Here is an 18,752-nt window from a genome sequence, read left to right as displayed (position 1 = left end):
GGGGCGCGCAGTGCCCCGACTCAGATACGGTCTTCAGAAATACGGTTTTCAGAAATGTACCCTTGACCTTAAACTGGAGACCAAGGAACTGCAACAACTGTGTTTTTTCTCCATAGTTTCTCAATATTTCAAAGATTTTCTTGAACAACAATCTAAAGGAAAACTTTTGCAAATCAGCAACTGAGTGTTCACCAGATTTACAATAGATTTCTCTACATTAGTTCAGCATTTTGTCATACCAAATCACAAGCACAGAAATCAAGGAACAAATTACTAAAGACATCAATTTTACCAAGTGCAGCTGCATGTCGTGAAAACAAAGTGATTCTAATTGGGTCAAAGCAGAGAAAGCATTTTATTACAAAGTACATATCCTCAGAAACATGTTTATTTTTATTTTTTATCACAAGTCATTTTGTGATCATAGTACTCCACAGTATCACATATTACACATTTAGATAATATTGTGCAGTCTCTGTGGTTACCACTATAAGTTTGCATGTTCTCACTGAGTGCCCTGAGTTTTCTGGATACTTTTCTCCCAAATTATGAAAAAAAAATTTAAACAAACAAACATGGGTTTTAGTTTAATTGGTGACTCCAAATTTGTGTAGGCTTGGATGTGAGTGTGTATCTTTGTTCGCCCTGCGATGGACTGGTGACCTATCCAGAGTGTACTCCGAAGATAGAAGAGCCATTTTGTCACTTGAAAGAATTCTTTGTCCACAACCATTTGTGTAATGTGATATCATTGTTGTAAAAATATTGGAGTGACAATAAAAATCCTTGATATGCTGTAAACAATTAGTGAAGTTGATGTGCATACTTCATTTGTCACTGAATGCAAATTAAAAAAAAAAATCTTTATAGACAGGCTGCCTTGTGTACTATTTGACTTTGATCTGTTTACATTGATTATTTTACAAACACATGCAAGCATGCACACAACCCTTGTGTTTAAACTTATGTTATTAACATTGTTGATTCGGCATGGAACAGGTGCTGAAAACCATTCACTGCACATTATCCAGTGTATAACTGTGTTTGTAGCAAATAAAGGTCTTGATTGAAAAGTGAATAATAAAACAAAAGATGCGGTAACATACTTATCCAGTGACTTGAAACAAGAAAATACTCCACGATTAGGGTTTCAAAGTGAGAAATTTAACATCTCAAAACCAGAAGAACCTCTTCCAGAACTCACTTCAATCCAACTCCACATTTTCCCTCTGCCTCGTCTGTCTGGACTCTGAGTCCCTGCTGTAGTTGCGCATGTTGGCCACATCTTGGCGCTGTTGCCTAACTCTCCCCCTGCCTCCCCTCTCTCTCTCGCTCTCTCTCGCTCTCTCTCTCTCTCTCTCTCTCTCCCCTCCAGCCCAGCCTGCCTCTCTCCTGCCTCTCTGCCTCAGCCAACCCGGGCTGTGCCGAGCTGCTCCCTGCGGGATCAGAGCGCTCCCCCGCCGGGACCCTTCTCTCACATCCCCCTGCTGGGACGCGGCTACATTTCCAGCCAAGCACTGCCTGCCTTGGCTTTATTATGTGTGTCTGCGCCGCAGCCCCGCCAGCAGAGGCAGGCAGAGGAGGAGGAGGGAGACTGGTAGCCAGAGTCAGGACAAAGAAAAAGCAGGGAGACAGAGGCTAGCGAAGGGTTAGACTTGTAGAAATATTAGGCTGCTATTAATACCGCCGGTAGGACATTGGGAAATATTAACAGAAAAAGAAAAAAAAACATAGGAAAAAGGAAGCGTGGGTAGTAAAAGCAGCAGTCCCCTCGGGGTGGAGATGCAGGGGAAGAGCGCAATGTCCATGCCACCAGACCACCACCACCATCAACACTGCCGAGTGTAGAATAGCGGGACGGATCACGGGAGGCTGGTCGGTTCCTGGAAGGGAAAAGAAACAAAACAGACTGAAACAGTTTCGATAAACTATATTTAAAAAAAAAAAAAAAGAACAAGCTCCAACGGAGGCGAGCGGAGCCAGAAACGGGAGGCAAGAAGACGCGGCACATTATTGTTATTATTATCATTATTATTTTAAAGCGATTTCCCAAACCACTCTCCATCGACGCGTCTCATCACCTGGACAGTCACGGACCGCTGTGGCACCGTCATCTTCGGACTGTCACTTTTTTTTTTTTTTTTTTTAACCCTCCACGAGGCGCAGGACCGACCTGCTCAGGTGTTTAACCACGCGCGTGGGTGGGCGGCAGCAGCAGCTCGCGCAAGCGGTCCGGACGAAGAGCGCACAAGAAGAGAGGGAAAAGACGCGTAATAAAGGGTGGACGAAAAAAAGAGAAGCGGGGAGAGACTGGAGGAGGAGAAGAAGAAGAAGAAGAAGAAGAAGGGACCACCGACGAGAGAGGGGGAAGTTGTTCGCGTTTATTCTACAGGTTGCGTGCGCCAAGAGCGCGCGCCGCGGAGGGAAACGCACCAGCGGAGCTGCGCGCAGCCGTCGCCTTCGAGCCGCCTCAGCCCCGGAGAGTGTTTGCTTGTTACCGGCCGGACTAACGGACGTTTCTCAGTCAGAGACTGAAGCTGCCGCATTGCAACAGGCGAAGAAGCAGCAGCGAAGTGGAGAGAAGGAAGAAGGAGGAGAAGAAGAAGAAGAAGAAGAAGAAGGAGGAGGAGGAGGAGGCGGAGGACAGATAAGACCCGACGTTGCGTCCGCCTGCATGGTTAGCCGAAAACGCGGAACGGAACGAACACGCAATTTAAAGAACATTTGTAATAAATAAAAAGCAACAACCCCCCCCCCCCCCCCAAAAAAAAAGACAGACCAGAGATGTCGAGACGAAAACAGGCCAAGCCTCGCTCCGTTAAAGGTAAGAAACAGCTTGAGTTTGTCCTGTGAACAGACACTTCTCACAGTTTTCAGTAAAGAAACAACCTAATGTTTGGCTGATTTAATTCTGTCCCTCTCAAAGGGTTGCAGCCAGTCATGGTGAATTAAATCTTCCTCTTTTGTAGTTATTATTTGGTTTCTAATGATTGATAATTGGTCAGGCCGTTGGTTAAATAATTAAAAGACACAACTACAAAAAAAAGTGTGACCCTGCTGCTTCCTGTCGCCTTTAATGGTCACATGGTTGTTACAAGTAAGATAAGATCTGCAGTTTAATTTCTCGATCTGCTGGTCCACTCCAGGATAATTGTTTTCAATTAGCCGTCACACTGTCAGGTCAACATGAAACACCGGTGTGTCGTCCTTCCTCACAGCCTTTTCTTGTGATTTCTGACCAACTTGTTGTAATCCAACCCTGGTTAATGCGGATTACCTGCATGTTTGTGGTGTTCTCATCTCCACCCTTTCGGCAAATCTGACCCTTTGACCCCGAATTAAGTCACTTGCTCACTTTAGCACCCTAAGCTTAATTGCCTTTAAATAATGATCAAATGTACTTTTTAAAATGTTAAAACCCCTTCAAAATGTACACATGCTTCAAATTACAATAAGTAAATCGCAGTGTGACCAGATGTCTGGGGAATTTGTGTCCATTCCCAAAAACAAGTACAAATATTTTCACCCCCACTTTTTGAAAACTATGACCAGCAAGTTAATAGAAAGCTGTAACTAACAGTTTTGTGTCCCTAAACTTCACCGAAAGTCCATGTTACACATGTTAAATTGGAAGTATTTAATTTTGCAGAAGAAGGCCTGAATTTTTGCCATTATCATAAAGTGGTATTCATTGCAGTGCATGGGTGAGTGGGCATCATATATGGGGGCATGTGGTGTCCTTGGCCTCTGTGTTTCCTTTATGAGACCCAGATGGGCAACGGGATGGGCTGACCATGTGGTCGCCACCCCCTCCCCCATTTCCTCCACCATACAGGCTTTCCCTTTTCTGCAACTGTCTAGGAAGCAGAGGGGAACTCTGACAGTGTTGTTAGTTTGATTAGCAGCGTGATTTTCATTGATGGATTTCAGGCCTCTCCTGCCGGGTCCCGGGCTCAGCCCGATTCATGTGAGGCAGGGTGGGAGTCGTTTTGTCAATAGCAGGAGAGTCTACATGTGCCACACATGAAGCACAGACAGAATGTGTTATGGCGTTTCCCTCAGGGACATGTTTGCGGTTCACTGCGGGCTGTATGTGCGGGGAAACTTTTTTAGACTGTTCTTCTCATTTCAAGCCACACGAGATGTCATACGGAAGAGGATGCAATTGTCACAGCAGATTCCTCCACCTCTTGTATTGTAATGCTGACTTCAGTTTTCAATTGATTACTGGAGCTGATTTAAAAAAATAAATAAAAATAAATAAATAAATAATCTTCATCATAAAACTTCATATGGCCTGAAACAAATACAATATTCTTATTATACAGTGTCACCATTCATATAGGGACACTTATTGAGCATGATTTGTTGTGAATTTACATTTTACCCCCCCCCCCCCCTTAACAAAATTGCTTTCTAAGATCATTTTTGGGATGCAAAAGAAATTGCATCCATCTGGATATTTTTGTTGTTGTTTTTGGCTTTTTAAATTATTGATAATTGATTTCATATGCAGAAACGTTAGGCTGTAATTTTTCATTCAGCTGTGTTCATGTGAAGAGAAATAAACAACCTCTGGGCAAAATCTTGGAAAGCCTTGGCTCTTGACAGTTAATAATGTTAAATCATCCTTCATGAATATTTAGTTGATTTCACTGTCATCGGTATGTGCAACATGGGTTGAAAAAAAAAGGCTGTTGTTGCCCCTTCTGTTGTAGTGTTGTTGATACTCAGTGCAGTTTGTCAGAGCACAATTCAGCCGCTGTGGACCAGTGAATCTGCCCACTGCTGCTCCCCGAGTGAGTGTGTGTGTGTGTGTGTGTGTGGGTGCGTGTGCGTGCGTGTGTGTACACATATGATTGTGCGTGCCTAAACTCCGCAAGATCTACATTCTTGTGTTTGTGTTTGCATGCATCATGAACATGAAAGCCTCGCTGTGTGTCTGCGCGAGCGCGTGTCACTAAGGCAGCCCGGTCTCAGCAGCCGGGATAACCAGAGCTTAGCTTTAGTCAGGCAGCCAAGCGAAGCAGAGCGAGGCAAAGCTGAGGCAGACGACCACCACTCTGCGTGTGCGTGTGCGTGGAAAAAGGTAACACAGCCCTTGTAGTGTAGTTTGCATAAGCACCATGTGTGTGTGTGTGTGTGTGTGTGTGTGTGTGTGTGTGTGTGTGTGTGTGTGTGTGTGTGTGTGTGTGTGTGTGTGTTCCTCATTCATCTGTGTGTGTACACGCGTGTTGCTATCTCCCCTCCACACCTTGCCCCCACTGACAGCTTGGCAAGACCTGGCATTGGGGGGCGGAAGATGGGGAGAGGGATGCAGAGGGAGATAGACGTGGAGGAGAAAGAGGGGGTGAAGGGTAAAAAGGTAGAAGAGAGGTGTTTGGGGCCAGTGCAGTGGCACATAGCAGGTGAGTGGGGAGGGAGGGAGGGATGGAGGCCAGGACGAGGTGAGAGCCACCAGGGGATTATCTGTGTTTTCATGTTCTTCTGTCTTTCACCTGCTCACCCAACTCTGACTGGCTGCCTGGCTCGAGCTTACGGACCCACTGGCCAGCCAGGCATACCAAAACAATAACACAGGAGCACCGAGTCCCACCTCATCCATCTCCCGCTATGGATTTTCACTGACTCACGGTGCCCCTGGCCTGCCCAAAGGTTATAAATCAACATTTTATTCTTATTGTAATCTGTCAGATTCGATTTACATCAGATTATCAGGCACATTACCCACCACTCATACTTTAAAGTTGTTTTCGTTTGACATTTATTGCTTTTTTTTTTTTTTAACTTTATACACTGATTACCTCATGTGCTTCCAAATGGAAAAAGTTCATTGCTCAACATGTGGTTGAAGTCCTTGAGAGAATAACTGGGAAAAATTGTGTTTTTATGAGTTTGTCCTATTTGCAAAGCTTGACATTTACTGGATGGAGTACACGGTGCTGTGTCATGTAGTCTCCTGAAACAGATATGCAGTAACAGTAAAACAACATGTGAAGATTTTAGCCTGTCACCCTGGTGTTTAATTTGTTTTTAATGGTTTTGCATCCCGGTGGAGTTAAAATACAGACAGACTTGAAGGTTTATGTGCAGATTTAAATTAATCCAGTTATATTTGGACTTTGTAACTGTCTGTATGCGGTCTGTCAAAGCTGCATATGCAATGCCGTGCAGTAACCTCTGATTGTTTTTTGTTTGTATTTACAATGTCGATGATGGTGTATTTGGCTCTTCCATGGCGGTAGCCACAGCAAGTCTTTGCACTTGGGTCCCTCAAACTCAAGGTCAAGACCTAATCTGATGTGACTCTATCGAATGTAGTTTGGATTACAAACAATAAGTAATACCAGTGAGAGAATCCCACATTACTTTTAATCATTGTATTATTTCTTCATACGTCGGCCCATTTAAACAGTAGAAAAGTAACACAGCCACTGGAAAACGGTGGTATTAGTCCTCTCATTACGCTTCCTCATGTTTCACCACTGCGACTGTGCTCTTTTGATGGATTTACTTGACCAGCCTCGCCTTTTATAGCGATTAGACCTTGTTAGCAGTGAGGGGACTTGACTAATTGCAGTCTGTTAATTGAACATGGACTAATGGCGCGACGATGGGCCATGAAACTAGCTGATGGGGTGAGAGAAAAAGGAGGGGGCGGCCACGAGGAAGAAATGAAAGAGCGCGGCTTCTCTCTTATCAAAATATTATTTCAGTGGATTAATCCGTTTTTAATGTGTGTCTTTAGCGAGGCGAGGCAGCGAAAATCTCCCCCTCTGTCTGCTCCAGCAGCCTCGCTATGCTATCTCCTTCTCCTCTCTCTCACTCTCCAGCTTTCTTCCTCTCTCTCGCTCTCTCTCTCTCTCTCTCTCTCTCTCTCTCTCTCTCTTAGCTCTTAGCCCCTTGAGTATCTCATGCATTATGTAGTGATGATTATTACTTAATTACACATTAATAAATCCGCTTCATTTGCAGGACATTAAACGGGAGTTGAGCGCATATGACAGGGAGATGGAGGAGAACAGGAAGATTGGAGAAGGAGGGCCATGAAGGGAGCACTTACTTTTTGGCATTTATTTGGTTTGTTTTGAGTGTTGTTTTATAGGAGAGAGAAAAAGTGCGAGTTGAGCGCTGCTCAACCAGGCTAATGACATAATTTCCACTCCTTTCTACCTCACTTGCTCTCTTTTCGTCTCTCACCTCTGCTCATCCACCTTCCCTCAGTCTGGATCAACTTTTTAAAATTAAATACAAACGCATTTCCGGCTCATTTATTTAGACTGACAAATCGCATAATAGACGAATGATTTCAGCCATACCCGGCTGCATCATACTTTTTATTACGCCGGTTCAGGATGCATAATAATCCCTGTAAGTATGCGACTTAAATTTAATAAGAAACTCTGGGATAGTAATTATTCATTGCCTGGAGTTAAAGTTATTGTCAATTAACTGCTCAAGACTTGAAATTAACAATTGCCAAGCCGCCAAATGTGGGTAAAAATTAATTGTGACTGGAAATGTCATCAAGTTACAACCCAATTTGATAGTTTTTCAATCTAATTATGACACTCCCACAGCGGCTATAGGAAATGGAGCAAACAGTAGGTCACGTGGGCACACACGGTGACCATATGTTCCTTTTTTATTATTTGTAAGAGCCTAACATCATCCTAATATCTGCCGGCAGCGGCCGTATGAAAGATTGTGCGGCGTGTGTAATACAGTACAGTTAATATCTCATTTCTCAATTTCTCATCCACCCTCGCTCTGCCGTCTATTTTTCTTTCTTCCTTTGCCTCTTTCTTCCCATCTGGCTTTACCATTAGAGTAGTTTTTAATGTCACTCTTTGGCAGAGTGCAGAGACAGTCATAGGGCGACTGGCTCCTATAAAACTTGCAGACCCTGCACATGTGGCTTGGATTACTTCAAGACAACATTGTTTTCTTTTGCAGGTACATCTGAGTGTGTAAGTGTTGGAACGCGCTGCGATTTCCTTTTTATTAATACACAAAAAAGTGAACATCTACATTTTTGTTTGTGAAGCTATAAATAGTATTAACGATGGTGCGATCGACGCCTGTACAGGCACATTGAGTTGCGCCGGTGCAAAAAGCCTGTTGTGGCTTTGCATTAAGGGCTGCTGAACCATTAAATGGCTTTCTGAAAGCTTTGTTCGAAATTCCATTGACTCCTCAGCGGGGGGTGGATTTGAGTTTTTGGTAGTTGTTTTATTTTTTTTTTTAATGGGACAAAACAAGCTAATGTAATTGGTGATTGGTGGAGCCCAGCAGTACCATGCATTGAATGTAATAGACTCATGTGGATTTGCACTCAATTAGAACCAAATTACCACACGATTGGAAAAGTGTATAACATAACTAAACAGAATATGCCTTTTTCTCTGGAGACACGGAAGGAGTCAAGGTGTGCTGATTTTAAAAGTATGGATGGTTGAATTCCAGCCATCCCACAGCTTTAATCCTGACTTCAGAAAATTAACAATACCTCTCATATCTAACATTTATATAAAGAAAAAATGCACGATAACTACCTCTTCAAACCTTGAAAAAGTCTTATCATATTCATTGAGCATGATGGCTACTGTATGAATGCAAAACTACAAATTTGTTTTTATGAATTGGTACTATTCATAAATAATTATGCCCTTTTAAACTTGTGGAGCTAAAAATGGGGTCAGAGGGCAAAATTGGGACCGAGTATTCGGTATAGAAAGCATGGCTAGTAAAATAAATAATATTCAGATTAATTTCTAATGTGATACTATGGTTAGAGAGCACATTAAGATAAAATGTGGTTAAAATGACTCTCTTAACCTGTAAAACCAATAATGTATTAACTTTTAGACATTTGCTTTCAGGCCACAAAGAATTGGGATTGATGCTCATTGTCCATGTTTGTTTTCTGCAAACCCACTGTGTGCAACTTGGAGCAAAGTCAGCTCTTCAACTTTGTTTTTTTTTTTTTTTTTTTTTCAAATCTTGGTAAGTCCTGGAGGCTGGTACCAGTTTCAGCAGACATGGGATGGCGTGCACGATGGGTCTTCTTAGTGGAGAAAAAACAGGTTGTGAACCACTGCCCTATAGGACAGCTGTCCACCTTGTATTTACAGCAAAGTTGTCAAATGTGATTGATTAGGTTTTATTAAAGACAAGTGTCTATCTATGTGCGCCAGCAGCTGTGGTGTTTATGTTTGACATCCAATTGTGTTTCATTGGTGTGCCGGTTAAATGATCTTTTTGACCCATGGAAAAACTCTCAGTAATCAACTTAACACTCTGGGATGTTAAGTACAGTGATATCGGAGTCGTGAACTGCAATGTTCAAAGAGTCGGACTTGATAAATCCCGACTTGTAACCCTTCATCAAGCAGGATGAGCGGCAAAAATACGATTTTATTTGAAATACTGGACAGGAAAAGGTCGTATCATCTGGTAGGCTTGGTTAGCTTTTCATTGTACAAAGTGTGTGTCCATGTGTGAGTGAGTGTGCGCTCATCTGTGTGTCGAGCAAGGGTGAAGTCCCTCAGTGAGGTGTGTGTATGCCAGCGACAACTCCTTATCTGTGGCCAGCCTGGTGTGGTTGTGCATGTACATGTTTTGAGAGTGTGTGTGCATGCGTGTGTGTGTGTGCGCGCCAGCGAGCATGAGAGAGCATGAGAGAGCATGAGAGAGCGAACGGGGCCGTCATGGGCCAGGACTGTGCCATTGTAGCGGCTTAGCTAGCCTCGTTTATCAGCTGCAAACTCACTGGACCTTAACACACACCCACCCCTCTGGAGAGAGAGAGAGAGAGAGACACACACACACACACACACACACACACACACACACACACACACACACACACACACACACACACACACACCCTCTAAGAAGAGAAAGATGATGCTGGTGTGACGGTACACATGTGCACACACCCTCGGTTCATGCAGTCGGTGCAGACGATGCTTGCCAAGCCCGTTATCCCTCGACCACCTGATAGTCTCCCAGGACATGAACCCTTTTTAGTTTCCTACAAGTCGTCCAGTGTGCACGTACGTGAGTGGATGACATCCTCAAGACATTACTCCTTTGTCACTGATGATTTCACCGGCAAAGTGTGTGTTTATCTGTATCACACTGACTATTAGGTTTTTAGATGGGTAATTTGTGTGAAAACAATTAATATTCTGTTAAATGAGCAACAAGTCTGAACATCCACGATGCTACGGTTACAACATCTGTTGCTATTGGGTACAAAACCAGGAACAAACTTGACATTTGTCGTTTTTTTTGATAACTGATCATACTTCTCTCATATAAGTTTTGTAAAAGTGCAACTGAGTTTATTGTGCTGTTGCTTTTAGTTAATCGCTTTTTGTGTCAAAGTTTATCTTGGGAGAGATATATAAACAGAAAAAACTTTTATACCCTCTTGAGACCATATTTGCTTGGGAATAAAATATCAGATGTGGCTTTGAATTAACATATGCCCACATGATATACAATTAAAAGGCTTTAAATATGTAATTATCATGTATTAATGGTCATTATCTCAACCGCGGTCAATCAATAGACAGAATGTTAAGTGTTTTGCCAAATAGAAAAGGTCAAGTCCGGTACATCATATAAATATTGAAAAGCAGTGTTTAGCAGTGTTTGTGACTGACATTAGTAATCAAACAAAAGAGTTGGTAAACTACAACTGTCAAGCATCAAAATTGTGCATTCCAAATATTAAACAAGATTGCATTGAGTGAACAGTCAGCATACATACATTTTACACATATTTGTGTTATGGGATGATCTCATTAACATTTTTAGACAAAAAGAAGGTATTTTCCTTCCCTGTCTGCCATCTCTACCACAATCTTTTCCTTTCATTCACCCTTTCATCATTCCTTCCTTACGCCCCTCCAACCGCCACCTCTGCGCCCCACCCCCACCCTTTCCTATTCTGTACATTAAACATTAGTGGTGGGGGCAATTAGCTGTGCCTCTCTGCACACCTGGCTGATGCATAATATATTTATTGGGTAACCCTCCCTCTCCTTCTGACACACACTGCTGTTGATGAAAGGATGACTTTTGGGAAATGAGAAATGTGTGTCTGTGTGTGCATGCTTGTCAGTTGGGCCTCGAGGTTTGACCTCTCCTGACCTCCTGAGTTTGAGCTGTAACACCAGGTCAAATGTCACCTGTCTGCCTGAGGTATTAGACATGATGATTCTTTCTATATCTTTATAATCATACAGGCTCTTAAATAAGCAACGATTTTGAGCATATCTTATCTTCTAAAGATCTGCCTTGCATATAATTCCATTTATGGAAAAATCTTAAGAAAAATTTCCGCTTTGATAGCTATGTGGTTAACCATCTAGCAATTGTAGTGCATAATTTTAGTTTTAAATCCAATAAAAGGAGCCCAAATCCAATGCATTTTAGTGCTTGATGGCTTTTTCCCCCCGGTCTGCCTTTTGCTGTCTGCTCTTGTGAGCAAACACATGTATTTGTATGCAGATGCACGGCCACTCACAGAACATAGACCCAGACTAATGTGCATTGTCCTCAGAGCGTGGAGTCTTCAGCTGAACAAGCTGCTTGTGTTGTGTTCCTTTTTTATTCAACACTCTGCTGGGTCTTTGTAGTGCGCCCCGCTACAGACCTACCAATGGTTCTTTTTAGCACTCCCGTCTTCAGTTGGTTTTTCTAACTTCTTTCCATTCACCTCCCAGTCAAAAGGCAAGGGCACCCTGCGGTGAGGCTTACAATGGAGCGAGTGAGAGCAGGAGAAAGCAAAAGCGCAAGACAGCCTGTGTGTGTGAGAGGAAGCAAGAAGGAGAGACTCCACACTGAAAGAAAAATAGAAGCGGTTTCAAAATAAAATTGCATTTTCCACTGATTTTAAGAAAATGGAATTTGTCACCCTTCAACTCTTTTAGTCTTGAATGAAATATAGACTCGGTTTTAGTAGCACCAAACTCGCATCTTAATTTTGAAGCTTTCCAAATAATTGTGGCGTCTCTAAAAGTTTGAAAATATTTGAAATAGGAAGACTCCAGGCATTTTTTTTCTTCTTCTCGAGAACTGCTAAAGTTGGGAGAACAAATTCACACTTCTGTGAGTGCACAAGCAGGTTCAGAAAATCCAGAGTGACTTTACTTGTACTGCAGAGTTGGTGGTGGTGTCTCCTCTTGTATGCCCGGGTTCTAATAAAAGCTTCATGCCCGTATCAAGACAGAATGGAGAAGGGGAGACAGTGATAGAGCAGAAAGAGAATAAGAGATTGTATGATGAGTTATGTGTGTGTGTTGGTCAGTGTAGGTCTGTTTTAAAAATGCAGAAGTACTGTCTGCCTCACACTCGGAGTTGATAAGCAGTCTGGGGAGTAGCACACCCAGCTCCTACTTCTCCTCTCCTATTCTTGCCTATCCTCTCCTCTCCTCTCCAAAAAAGGTAACTACTTTAGTACAAATAAGAACCTTGCTGAGGAGAATAATTGTTTATTGACATCGGTACATTGAGCCAACGGGATGCCACTACAGAGTGTGGCTTAACCTTAAGTTCACATTTCCTGTAGCTTTGTCTTTTAACCCTGTTAAAAAAAATAAAAATACCAACAACTGTAAACAGTATTGTTTTGCAGCTTTTTCTGTCAAATATTCAGATGCCAACATTTCGATAGCAATCATTGAACACTAGGAAATGCTCGAAATGTTGTAGCTTCCGTGCTGAGCAACTAGTTGCTGTTGTGTTGTTGTAGTACACCCACCCACGCTTGCATGCAGAGAACAGTACAAACATTGGAGGTCCTTCAAAGTGTCTTTCTTCATCTTGTATGTAAGAAAAGCGCTGCTGCTTGAGATCCAGATGATGGTGTCGTAAATGTACAATGGGCTGTTGGTACCATAAACTCTCTGGACTCCTCCATTGTTATTGTTGATCCACATGCACATGTGCTTAAAAGTAATTAGCTGCGACCATAGTGCACAGGTGCAGTGCGACAAACGTCGCACTCGTGACGCTGTTTTCAAGAACGGCCATTTCCAGTGCACCCAATGCCATTGGTCATGTGAACAAACAGCCGAAATTCAACAGGAGTTTGCTGTTTTCACCCAAAAACATAGCTGTGTAAATGTGGTCTTAAAGTAACATTCAAAAACTGCAGATATTGCAAACTTTCATAGAAGCGGTGTCATTTGCCAGGAGCATACCATAGATCAACAAAAATAAAGATATTGATCCTGTTTTTTTTTTTCTGTTTCAATCTATGGCTTACCTCAGGGGATATTTAGAAATGTGGGCACAGATGCCATCTCTGTAGTCGACTGCTGAATGTCTCTCGGCAGACATGAGGGACAGATGAATCATGATCATTTCAACACGTTGGCATTTCACGCAAGGTGGATTGTGAAATGTATGGGCTGAAGTTTCACACGGACTCATCAACCCTGCTTGGTGGGTTTGGGGTTAGTGTGAATGTGTTCAATCATCATGTTGAGCAGGGGTCAGACATGCCGTCTACGTTACGGGGTTGGTTTTTTTGAGGCAAGGCAAATATCGACCTGGTTCAATTACGTTGTGAAGAGCGTGCAACCAATGTAAATAGAAGCAGGGCTACCACCAAAGAGCTAATAGATTGTATTAAGAATTCAGTAAAGATTCTGAAACCATAATGCTTCTGCTGGTCCTTGTGGTGGAGACGTAGTTAAGGGGACCATGACAAGAGTAGAGAGGTGATTAAGAAGCACTCAATGAGTAGTGCAAGTTGCTAAAATGTTGGACAATCATCTGATGCAACCTGTAAAAAGTGTTGGTATTTTGGGTCGTTTCAAAAATAGGAAGTACATTTTATAAGTAGCTTGATTGCACGTCTACTCAAACAAACAAACAACCAAACAACCAGCCACGCTCCGAGCGCACACGCGCTGTGTGTATATTTTTCTTGTTACTCCCAGAAGGAGCGTGACGAGCGAGTTAATCTGTCCGCCAGCGATGCGGCATGACACAAAGCTGTTTATTTCCCTTTTCCTCTCTCTCGCTCGCTCTCTCCCCTTCTCTTCCTCTCCTTGTCTCTCGCTCTCTCTCTCTCCTCCTGTAAAGCCTAATCAAGTTTGTATCAAGCTAAATAATGCCTTAGCGTGAAATTGGTGTCTTCAGTCAAAAAGCACTCCCGAGCCTGTACTACAAGAGAAGGCAATTATGTATCCCTCCCTACCCCTCCACCCTCCAGCCCTGTCTGCTCTTGGTGTGTGTGTGTGTGTGTGTGTGTGTGTGTGTGTGTGTGTGTGTGTGTGTGTGTGTGTGTGTGTGTGTGTGTGTGTGTGTGTGTGTGTGTGTGTGTGTGTGTGTGTGTGTGTGTGTGTGTGTGTGTGTGTGTGTGTGTGTGTGTGTGTGTGTGTTAATATGCATGAACTTTGACTGCTTCACCTCATAATTCGTCTCATCTCCTCCGGATGACATCAGAGCGTGTTGCAGCTCAGTCCTCTATCGGTGAACTCTGTCTTTATTTGACTTGTGTGTGAGTGTGTGTGTGTGTGTGTGTCGGTCTCTAATGGTGAGTGCAAGCTGCTGGGGGAACTTCTAGTTCAGTTATTTCTGGAGGCCTCCCTAGAGTGAAGGTACTCCAGAGGAATGCTTTCCCTCTCCTCCTCCTGCCCTCTCTTTCTCACTCTGTCCTACTCCTTATTTTTTCTCCTTGCTGCCCTCCTTCACCTCCCGTACTTCCTCGCGAGCGCTTTCATCGTCACCTCCGTCTCACCTTTTCCTCTCGACTCTCCCACTTTGCTCTCCCTCTTTCTGCACGGTTGCTTACGTTTTGCTTTTCTGTTTACTCGTCGTCCTCCTCCTCCTGCTTCTTTTCTCTTCTTTCCTGTACACGTCTCCGCTGCTATCGATTCCTCTTCCCGCCACACTCTGACAGACAGAAAAACAAATGTCAGATCAGAGAGGCTCTTTAATCTCAAGCTGTGTTGTTTGGCCCTGAACATCAACTCTGCGCTCGTCTGTTTGTGTGCGAGTGAGAACAAGTGCTCTGCTTTTTAGACGCTGAGAGAGGTGAATCAGTTGTGTTTTAATGAGCTTTTTTTTTGGTGTAACTGAGAGTTTGTACTGTTTTTGTAGGAATTGTGCACCTGTACTAATGCACTCATTCTCTGTTTGCACAAGCCAGGAAACACACGTGTGCTTACGTTGTCCAGTGTTGTTTAGGGTATGTTCGAGGATGTTGCGGGAGGTTGCATAGCAACTCAATTTGACCACAGAGCATGTTTTTACAACTAACCATGACCTCATACACAAGAAGAAGCTGAAGAGAAGGAGTGAAGGTCAAATCGGGTGAAAGCAGGAGGAATGTTGGACGCACAGCAAGAAGATTGACAAGATGGAAAAGTAGTGACGACTGAAGGTGAGAGCACAGCAAAAGCTGTAAAAACATAATCAGATGGAAACATTTTGGATGGACGAAGAGGGAGAGAGTGACGAGAGAGGAAGAGTAGAACACAGAGACCATGGAGAGAGAAAGATAGAGAGGGCGATGGAGCTTGTCCGCCAGGCTTTGTGTGGTTGTTGTTCGTTCTCGCTGCCATCCATCTAAGCCCTCTGCTAACTCTGTCCCTTTACTCGCACAAACAAAAGCACACACACACACACACACACACACATGCTCACACACTGTCCCAGACCTCAGACTAGCCTGGTGTTTCTGGCCACTGGCTCAGAGCTTGGGATGTGTGTCTGTGTGTGTGTTTATGTATTTTAAGGCTGTTTTGTTCAGAACGCAGGCAGGCAGAGAGAGCGGTTTTACTGCTGATAAAAGTATTTGGTTAATCAGCTTCTGTCCCTGTCCCCTGACTAGAAGTGTGTGTGTGTGTGTGTGTGTGTGTGTGTGTGTGTGTGTGTGTGTGTGTGTGTGTGTGTGTGTGTGTGTGTGTGTGTGTGTGTGTGTGTGTGTGTGTGTGTGTGTGTGTGTGTGTGTGTGTGTGTGTGTGTGTGTGTGTGTGTGTGTGTCTCACAGGCCATTGAAGTTGGGGTAGCTCCCAGGGGGCGGGCTGGGGATGTAGATTGGCATCAGCCCTCGGCCAGTGGCGTCACAAAGTCGCTCCTGAGGGACGGGAAGGGCAGCCAATGAGAGAGTCCATGTTGAGCTATCGGGAGAATACCGTCTGTATGGGGGTGGGGGGGTATGAGAGGGGGAGAAAGGGAGGAGGAGTGAAGAAAAAAATATGATGAGAAGGAGAGACAGACAGATAAAGAGGGAGAGAAGGGGAGTCAGATGACAATTACCCTCTTGACTTCTGTCCAGTACTGGTTGTCAATCAGACGGCCCCTCTGGGAACTGAACCCGCCTGTCATTGGCTACTCCGACCCAGGTCCCGCCTCTCTGTGCGGCCTGGCCAATGTACGATTGGTCACAGTGACCCGTTCGTCAAGGAGATCTGGGAACACCAGAGCCTTGGGCTGCTTTGGGAATAAATGGCCCTGATACTGTGCGTGCATGTGTTGTTTAGAAGAAGAAAAAAAGACAAAGGATTATCTTAGTGAGGCTGCGACTGTTTTCGCGGGACAGAAACGGAGGAGACGCAAAGATAGACGAGAAGGTGCAAGAAAGTGGAATGTGGGAGAAGGGAGTAACAGTAATGAAGGAAGGAAGGATGAAGGAAGTAGAGACAGTGGGACAGGGAAGAAATGGAAAATTGGTGACGAATGAAGGATGTAGGAACAAAGCATGCCGGGTAAACGGCTGTCAAAAATCGGACTCATGAGTATTTGATGGGGGGACACAACGGCCAGAAAACATAGAGAGCGCATTATGGACATGGAAAGGTTGAAGAAATGAGCACAAAGAGAGAAAAGTGGATCAAATAAGGAATCCAATTAAGTATGAGAGGTCTACTGCTTGACTTCCTGGCTCTTTTTTGAGTATATTTGATCTTGTCTGCACGTGGATAATTAATGGTGACAACTGTGTAAATATTTGTCTGATAACACGGTGGAGATGATAATACATCTTGGCTTTTTTGCTGTTCTACTTTGCAGCCCTCCGCTCTGATCTTACTCTGATGTACAAAAACTAAAACAGCACACACTCCTCATTGTTGTATCCGAGCATTAATAATGACAATTAACCTCCTTTTTTTGCTTTTTGTTACAGTTTTTTGTTTTGGTAAGAAACTTTCCCCCCCTGGTTGAAATCTGTCATTGTTAGGAAAGCTGAATAGAAGCAGGTCATAGCCTGTTTTCCACCCTGAACCAACTTGTACTTTAGAGAACTGGAGTGGTTGTGGACGGGGTATAATTTGTGTGTATATTTATCGCCCAGCATGTATACTTCACTTACTGCTTGCTTTGTTTTCCTCGGGGTGGCTTCAATAAATGCATACACTTGCAGTAGTTAAGAAGTTATGACATTTTAAGGATTGAAAGAAACGGAGACCAAGTGAATCTTGCAAGTGAAAAAAAAAAAACCCCACCCGAGAACAGCCCCGGCTGACATCTATAGGTAGACTGCTCCATAACATTAGGCTCAAAACGAGAACGCCCACTGACCGACTGTACATTTCTTATTTTTTTTTTCCTTTGGGAAATTTAAAAGAAAAGAGGTACCCTGAGAAAGCAAAGTACGAGGAGGCACATAAGGGTTTAAAAGATCAGGTGGATATGACGTGCAATGCCATTTAATTTTCGTCTGCGAGCAAAAACAACTTTTTGCACTTGGGTAGACGATACAAAAAAGCTAGCGCTGAGGTAATGTGATCACATTTACACACTCTGGTCATAACACGCGCTTTACTCTGAACTATCTGCAGACCTCAAAAAACCTTTTTATAGACAACCACGATGAAAGAATATTACAGTCGTCCCAAATATTAATCATGACACTGCAGAACGGTCATATTGTCATTATTATTATTATTTTTTTTATTCTTTGTTTTGCAGTCATTAGGAAATGTTATGGGTATTTTCAAGTGTCGTACCAGAAATCTGGGTTTGCGTCATGGTGCAGCTCTCTCAGCTCTATATGGGAGGAATTAGGAAGGTTATTTATGTTTCCAGCCTCTAAAGTGACTCCTTGGTCCTATTTTGTTCTTGCATGTAAATATTGTGGTGCAAAAGAGTGTATGTGCTTGTGTTGCTCAGAGTGCTTATTGTGTGGCTATTCTTTGTCTGCGCAAGTGTTTTCATATGTATTGTCAATTGTGTTTATGTGTGTTGATGCAAAAATTGATTTAGTGACATTTTTGTTTTACATTACATTTTCATGTTTCGAGCACAGCACACACACACAATGACCTCCTGCCTACCATGCATGAGCTCCTCCCCTTTTGCAGCCTTGTATGCAAACACATTGTGATGCACTGTATTCTGACACCTTTAAGTCACATCCAGCGTTAACATCTGCTGCAGGTGCATTTACATTCAACCACTTTTGGTAGAGGCGGACCTCTGTAGCACCACATTTGTGACGACACATCAGCAGCTGTCATCATACGTATGCCATCTGCAAGACATTTTTAAATTTTTTACACCAAACTTTAATTTGAAATGGCTTGTTTATATTAACAGTAACTTAATTTGGCACTTTCGCTGAAAAAGATGTGTAAAAGCCACATTCAATACACTCGGCTCTCTTAGGGGTTAACAGCAAAGTGTGTGTGTGTGTGTGTGTGTGTGTGTGTGTGTGTGTGTGTGTGTGTGTGTGTGTGTGTGTGTGTGTGTGTGTGTGTGTGTGTGTGTGTGTGTGTGTGTGT

At 43.3% G+C, this 18,752-nt stretch overlaps 1 protein-coding gene across 3 annotated transcripts in view; it reads left to right on the top strand.

The window, feature by feature from the left end:
* Nucleotides 1-1,863: 1,863 nt before the first annotated feature.
* Nucleotides 1,864-18,752, top strand: part of znf423 (zinc finger protein 423) — a 165,013-nt gene continuing 148,124 nt past the window's right edge. For all 3 annotated transcript variants that reach the window (XM_080475115.1, XM_080475114.1, XM_080475113.1), the window contains exon 1: nt 1,864-2,824. In XM_080475115.1, coding sequence (XP_080331241.1) covers nt 2,785-2,824 — 40 coding nt within the window. In that variant the 5' untranslated portion in view covers nt 1,864-2,784. The remainder of the gene's footprint in view (nt 2,825-18,752) is intronic.

Source organism: Lipophrys pholis (assembly GCF_963383615.2).
Source record: "Lipophrys pholis genome assembly, chromosome: 11".
NCBI lineage: Eukaryota > Metazoa > Chordata > Actinopteri > Blenniiformes > Blenniidae > Lipophrys > Lipophrys pholis.
Note: the sequence above shows the minus strand (reverse complement) of the source record. Positions and strands in the feature narration are given on the sequence as shown.